A 7055-nucleotide genomic window follows, 5' to 3' on the forward strand; every position below is an offset into this window, starting at 1 on the left:
ACCTGAAAACTGCTATCATGTCCCCTCTCAGTCTTCTCTTTTCCAAACTAAACAAACCCAATTCTTTCAGCCTTCCTTCATAGGTCATGTTCTCAAGACCTTTAATCATTCTTGTTGCTCTTCTCTGGACCCTTTCCAATTTCTCCACATCTTTCTTGAAATGCGGTGCCCAGAACTGGACACAATACTCCAGCTGAGGCCTAACCAGAGCAGAGTAGAGCGGAAGAATGACTTCTCGTGTCTTGCTCACAACACACCTGTTAATACATCCCAGAATCATGTTTGCTTTTTTTGCAACAGCATCACACTGTTGACTCCTATTTAGCTTGTGGTCCACTATAACCCCTAGATCCCTTTCTGCCGTACTCCTTCCTAGACAGTCTCTTCCCATTCTGTATGTGTGAAACTGATTTTTTCTTCCTAAGTGGAGCACTTTGCATTTGTCTTTGTTAAACTTCATCCTGTTTAACTCAGACCATTTCTCCAATTTGTCCAGATCATTTTGAATTATGACCCTGTCCTCCAAAGCAGTTGCAATCCCTCCCAGTTTGGTATCATCCGCAAACTTAATAAGCGTACTTTCTATGCCAATATCTAAGTCGTTAATGAAGATATTGAACAGAGCCGGTCCCAAAACAGACCCCTGCGGAACCCCACTCGTTATGCCTTTCCAGCAGGATTGGGAACCATTAATAACAACTCTCTGAGTACGGTTATCCAGCCAGTTATGCACCCACCTTATAGTAGCCCCATCTAAATTGTATTTGCCTAGTTTATCGATAAGAATATCATGCGAGACCGTATCAAATGCCTTACTAAAGTCTAGGTATACCACATCCACAGCTTCTCCCTTATCCACAAGACTCCTTATCCTATCAAAGAAAGCTATCAGATTGGTTTGACATGATTTGTTCTTTACAAATCCATGCTGGCTGTTCCCTATCACCTTACCACCTTCCAAGTGTTTGCAGATGATTTCCTTAATTACTTGCTCCATTATCTTCCCTGGCACAGAAGTTAAACTAACTGGTCTGTAGTTTCCTGGGTTGTTTTTATTTCCCTTTTTATAGATGGGCACTATATTTGCCCTTTTCCAGTCTTCTGGAATCTCTCCCGTCTCCCATGATTTTCCAAAGATAATAGCTAGAGGCTCAGATACCTCCTCTATTAGCTCCTTGAGTATTCTAGGATGCATTTCATCAGGCCCTGGTGACTTGCAGGCATCTAACTTTTCTAAGTGATTTTTAACTTGTTCTTTTTTTATTTTATCTGCTAAACCTACCCCCTTCCCATTAGCATGCACTATGTTAGGCATTCCTTCAGACTTTTCGGTGAAGACCGAAATAAAGAAGTCATTAAGCATCTCTGCCATTTCCAAGTTTCCTGTTACTGTTTCTCCCTCTTCACTAAGCAGTGGGCCTACCCTGTCTTTGGTCTTCCTCTTGCTTCTAATGTATTGATAAAAAGTCTTCTTGTTCCCCTTTATTCCCGTAGCTAGTTTGAGCTCATTTTGTGCCTTTGCCTTTCTAATCTTGCCCCTGCATTCCTGTGTTGTTTGCCTATATTCATCCTTTGTAATCTGTCCTAGTTTCCATTTTTTGTAGGACTCCTTTTTATTTTTTAGATCATGCAAGATATCTGTTTCTAGCTATAAAGGTAGTTAAGCTCTGGAACAGGTTTCCAAGGGAGGTTGTGGAATCCCCATCAGTGGAGAAGAAAAAGACGCCCCCTTCCCCAACGAGCTTCACACAGACAGTAGGTTCCTGTCCCCAGAAGCTTAAGGTAATGACCTTCAATCACCAATGACCTGGGCTGGATTTGAATTAGGGACTCAAGACTTCCGATTTCATTATGAGTCTTGTGTCACACCTACTCCCCCACAAAGGCAGGTGTGTTAGTTCAAAGACAAACCTGCCACCGTTACCACGATGGACTCATGTCCTCGCTTCCTTTGTCCTTTTTTCCAGGACTTTTGATGACCTAAACACCGAAATGGAATTTGAGAGTCACTCTAGATTTCAACTTCCTCTTTGATTTCTCAACTCAGCAAAATTTGGGTCTGTGTGTCATCACGTACTTGATCTGATGTCTGTGTTTCCCTAAAATTCTGCTGTATAAAGCTGGCACAAAGGTCTGTGGTTCAGCATCAGACGAAGGAGGAGAACTTGTTCAGCTGCTGCCGCTCCTCCTCACCCAGCAGAAGCATGAAGGTCTGTGTGGCTGCCTTCGCTGTTCTCCTCATCGCTGCCCTCTGCTCCCAGGCCCATTCTCAGCTTGGTAAGTCCTGTTTCTCTTCTGCCTTCCTGCAGCGCTCGGAGCTCTCACTCTCACTGCGGTTCAGACTATGTCAAGGTTGGTTTCAGGTGTAGGAAGGCTTGTAGTGAGGGAGCCCATGAAACAGCCATAAACTTCAGTTGGTCTAGCTGAAGTATCTCAGGGGTCTTCCTTCTCTGAGATGCCCGTGAGCAGTGACAGCAAGGGGTGGAGCTGAGGGTCAGCTAACCCTATTGGGACTGCAGGAGAAGCCTTCAGATCCTCAGACACCGTCAGCGATGGGTTAGAGAATCATTCAAGTCTCTTCTTTCCTTCCAGATGGCGTCAACACCCCAACTTCCTGCTGCTTCAGCTATGTTTCCAAGCCAATCCCACGGAGCCTTGTGGTGAAGTACCAGCACACCAGCATCAAGTGCTCCTTGCCGGCTGTAATGTGAGTATGATTTTCGGGCAGATGTTCTATGTTCATGCAGAGAAACAACCCTATAGGATGAACGGATTTGGGAGGGAATCTGCAGGGCTCTTGTAATACAAATGTCAGGCATTTTTAACCCCTGGGTAAAAGACAATTATTCAAAAGTTCTCCACATTCCCCTGTGGCCTCTAGAGGCCTTCAAAATACCTACAATAGGTAGCTTAAGAGAACAAGGACAGATTGATGTTTTGCAGACTCATGGAGAAGGTTCATGCTTGAGCCCTTGCTCTGGGTTCTTGCATCAGGGAGTGACACAGCTTTCAGTTCCTCGAGTAACTCAGCAGCAGGGGGTTGCGAAAGCATTCTCATGCAGCTCTCTTTGAGCGGGCAGCAAGAAAGCCGGGGTATCTTGAGCATTCCAGTAGGGGCAGACGGGGCCAGAGCCACAGCTGGGGTAAATGGGCATAGCTACACCTGCTGCAGATCTAACCTGCAAGCACGCCACTAGCGAGAGTAACAAAGGGTGGGCAGGGGACAGACTGAGGAAGAAGAAGGGTTGCAGCAGTGATCCCCCTGGGTCGCTCAGATTAGGGATACACACCATTTTAGATGATCGCTGATACTCATTCCATGGGCATGGAGGAAGAAGTGAGTCAGCAGAAGGGATATGCATGGAACCAGGGTAGTGGCTCAGTGGGACCAGAATTTAGGAGGATGTCCCTTATGTCAAGGGCTGGACATTGCACCAGGGTAAGGTCACCTGCTGGGGTGAGGCCCCGGTGGTAAAGTCAAAGCTGGAGACGCTGATCCAGTGATTTTTATCCCCATGATATCCAAGGTCGGAGGCAGCTTAAATCCCTCTGTCTGGGGGATGGTGCTACAGCTGAGTGACAGGCACTCGCTGTAACGTTATTGACCTGCTGCATTCTGATTGGCTGAGACAATAGGCCTGACATGTGCGGCAGTCAGTCACAGATCAGCTTCTCCACAGTAGGGTTCAGCGAAGGTTTCACCTTTAAAAAAGCAGAGTCCTCATTGGCTGATTATTCTTTAAAAATGCTCAGTGTTGTTGGCCAACACAGAATCCATCTGGTGTCCACGATCTGCTCTGCCGTAGCTTGTGTCCCAGGGGATCCACTTTCCTTCTTCTCCCTGTGAAGATTCTGAACCGAGTTTTTATCTCTGCAGCTTTACCACTAAAAAAGGCCGGGAAGTCTGCTCCGATCCCAATACACGATGGGTCCAGGAGTACATCAAGCAGGTGAAACAAAACTGACGAGCCCCTGACGGCAACAGCTGCTGGCGACCGTCCCGAAAGCCCCTGGAGGTCGCGGGAGGCAATTGCTCCTCCCACAAAGAACTTATTTTAATATATTATTTGTAATGTTTATTTTTGAACTAGAACAACAATTTATTATATTTAAATTATTTGTGTTTAAGTTAAATCAATGTCAATTTCTTTTGATTGAACAAAATAAAAAAAGGCAATTGAAATATTCGGCTGTGCCTGTTAATGAGGATTTAGGATTCAAGATCATAAAATGTGATGTGTTTACACATATCTCTGGGCCTGCGCACCTTTGAATGCTCCGGGCTGTCTCTCTGAAGCTTTTGCAGGAGTGATCCCTGATCTGGGGGGATGAGGGTCTCAGCAGCATACCTCTGGCGATATCAATTTCCAATTAAAATAATCCAACCCCAACCTTTTACAGCTGGAAGTTAAAGGGATAAGGTTGAAAAACCAAGTTATATTTATAAAACAAGGGTGAAATTTGCCTGCAGTGGAGCAGTGTGGGGCCAGGGCTGGAGACACGAGTGAACAGCTCTAGTCAAAGATGGGGGAGGGAGTATGGCCTGGTGGTTAGAACACTGGCTCTGAACCTTTTCAATACTAGGCCCCCTCCCTGACTTAGCAACATGGGAAGGAGAGGGTGGTTGTGACCCCCTGATTCCTGTTCATGACACCCCCTCCCACAACTCAGGACCCCCAGTTGAGAACCAACAGGTGGGAGGAGCCACAGGCCTGGAACCCAGGTTGGGTAGCTCCTAGGCAGCTGCTGTGTCCATACTGCCACCTCTGGCAACTGGGAGAACTGCAAGCTATGAGTCCTACTGGCTCACGCCCCACCGGATGTCCCGCCCACAGAGGCCCTGAGTGGCAGTGCCCATGGTGTTTCCTGATTGGCCCAGGCATGCTATTTAAGGCATAGGGAAAACACCTGTAGGCTGCTGTGCAACTAGGGGGATCTCTGGCTTGGTGCTGCAACAGACCCTTCTGTGTGCTCCTGATACCTTGCCTTGTTCCTGGTCCCAGCCCTGCTCCTGGGTCCTGGCCCCAGCCCTGCTTCTGATACCTGGCCTTGTTCCTGGCCCCAGCCCTGCTCCTGGGTCCTGGCCCAGCCCTCCTTCTGATACCTGGCCTTGCTCCTCCTTCTGATACCTGACCTTGTTCCTGGCCCCAGCCCTGCTCCTGGGTCCTGGCCCCAGCCCTCCTTCTGATACCCGGCCTTGCTCCTCCTTCCTGATTCTTGGCCCCAGCCCTGCTCCTGGGTCCTGGCCCCAGCCCTCCTTCTGATACCCGGCCTTGCTCCTCCTTCCTGATTCTTGGCCCCAGCCCTGCTCCTGGGTCCTGGCCCAGCCCTCCTTCTGATACCTGGCCTTGCTCCTCCTTCTGATACCTGACCTTGTTCCTGGCCCCAGCCCTGCTCCTGGGTCCTGGCCCCAGCCCTCCTTCTGATACCCAGCCTTGCTCCTCCTTCCTGATTCCTGGCCCCAGCCCTGCTCCTGCGTCCTGGCCCCAGCCCTGCTTCTGATACCTGGCCTTGCTCCTCCTTCCTGATTCTTGGCCCCAGCCCTGCTCCTGGGTCCTGGCCCCAGCCCTCCTTCTGATACCTGGCCTTGATCCTCCTTCTGATACCTGGCCTTGATCCTCCTTCCTGCTCTGCTCCTGACACCTTGCCCTGCCTTGGCTGACCTACTTGGCTCGGACCTGGTGCGGTTCATCAACTCTGACCTGTTCCAGTGGTGTGGACTGATGCTTCTGGCATTAACCCTCGGGACTGAGTTTGCACCTTGCCTTCTTCTGTAACTTGTAGGCTAGAACTATGGGCTGGCCGCCCGGACTCCTGGGTTCTAGTCCTGGCTCTGAAGGCTGGCAGATGGGTGGGTTTTATTGCCAGTCTATCACTGACTACCTGGGTGACCGTGGCTAGTTTATAACGGTGCATTGCTCTCTACGGGGCTGAATCACAGCTGCCTGACTGTGTGTCCGGGACTCCTCACTGCTAACAGCTATGGAATATTTTCCTTTGGCACCAGTGGTAGGGGCTGGTGCTTTTGCAGCAGGAGGCTCTGAGTTTTCGCTCCTCTGTGGCTGTGAAGTTCTGTGTGGCCCCAGCACCAGGGCCGGCTCCAGCATTTCTGCCGCCCCAAGCAAAAAAAAAAAAAAAAAAAAAAAAGCCGCGATTGGCGGCGGCAGTTCAGCGGCAGGTCCTTCGCTCCTAGAGGGAGTGAGAGACCTGCCGGCCCCGAATTGCCGCAGGTGCCGTCCCTCTCCCTTGGCCGCCCCAAGCACCTGCTTGTTAAGCTGGTGCCTGGAGCCGGCCCTGCCCAGCACGCAGCCTCATGAAACCCACCATGTCTTAGACACAGTGGCCGGATCAGTCACAGAGTAATTCCACGGAAGCTACTGGCATTATCCTAAGGATGACTTTACCCTGGTATAAATATAATCTCTGTCTATCTAGGAGCTACGCAGCTGTCCCCATGCTGCACCGCTTGTAACTTCCTGGGGACAGGAACCAGATTGCCCTACTCCAAATGCATAGGCCCTCACCGCTGGAGTGAAAGGCAAATCTTCACTGCCTGCCATCAGGACAGTGCTGCGACATGCAGCTGGGTAGCTCTGGTCCCATCCAGTAGGGGGCAGTTTGAACCTGGATTCCTGCCTAGGTCACTGGTGACATGTCAATGGGCTGTGTATTTACCTGGTTGCTATGGGGATTGCAGGCCACAGGAGTTGCACGTGGCAACAGACTTAACCCTTGCAAGACCAGGCTCCCAGAGGGAAGCAGGTGAGTGTTCAGGGATGTGTAATTCTACACCCCTGGGCCAGGCACTGAACTTGAGACCTCTGAGTCCAAGCGCGGGACCTTCTACTGTCTGAGCTCAAAGACCCACCTCTGGTGGTCAAGGCTGTAGTAGACTCAGCAAGCTCTATATGGGGCCCAACCACCGCGAGACCGCAGGGGTGCTGGAACTGGGGGTGCTGGCGGTGCTGGCTTGAAGTGGATTCCATCATACACAGGGTGTACAGTTTTGTTCAGTGGCTTTCAGCACCCCCGCTATAAAACCTGTTCCAACGCCC

General features: G+C 50.0%; 1 protein-coding gene across 1 annotated transcript; it reads left to right on the top strand.

Moving 5' to 3' along the window:
- The first annotated feature begins 2204 nt into the window (after positions 1-2204).
- On the top strand, positions 2205-3965 carry LOC135890930 (C-C motif chemokine 3-like). Its single transcript, XM_065418406.1, has 3 exons — positions 2205-2277; positions 2593-2707; positions 3878-3965. The coding sequence occupies exons 1-3, from the start codon at positions 2205-2207 to the stop codon at positions 3963-3965; spliced, it is 276 nt and encodes a 91-aa protein (XP_065274478.1).
- Positions 3966-7055: the final 3090 nt, after the last annotated feature.

Source organism: Emys orbicularis, chromosome 17 (genome assembly GCF_028017835.1).
Source record: "Emys orbicularis isolate rEmyOrb1 chromosome 17, rEmyOrb1.hap1, whole genome shotgun sequence".
In the NCBI taxonomy this organism is placed as follows: Eukaryota; Metazoa; Chordata; order Testudines; family Emydidae; genus Emys; species Emys orbicularis.

What these genes read in the sequence shown, in the direction of transcription:
- LOC135890930 (XM_065418406.1), top strand. Translation starts at nt 2,205, where the DNA reads ATGAAGGTCTGTGTGGCTGCCTTCGCTGTTCTCCTCATCGCTGCCCTC. An exon ending in CCAGGCCCATTCTCAGCTTG is followed by an intron (nt 2,278 to 2,592) that starts GTAAGTCCTGTT and finishes CTTTCCTTCCAG; the next exon opens with ATGGCGTCAACACCCCAACT. An exon ending in TGCTCCTTGCCGGCTGTAAT is followed by an intron (nt 2,708 to 3,877) that starts GTGAGTATGATT and finishes TTATCTCTGCAG; the next exon opens with CTTTACCACTAAAAAAGGCC.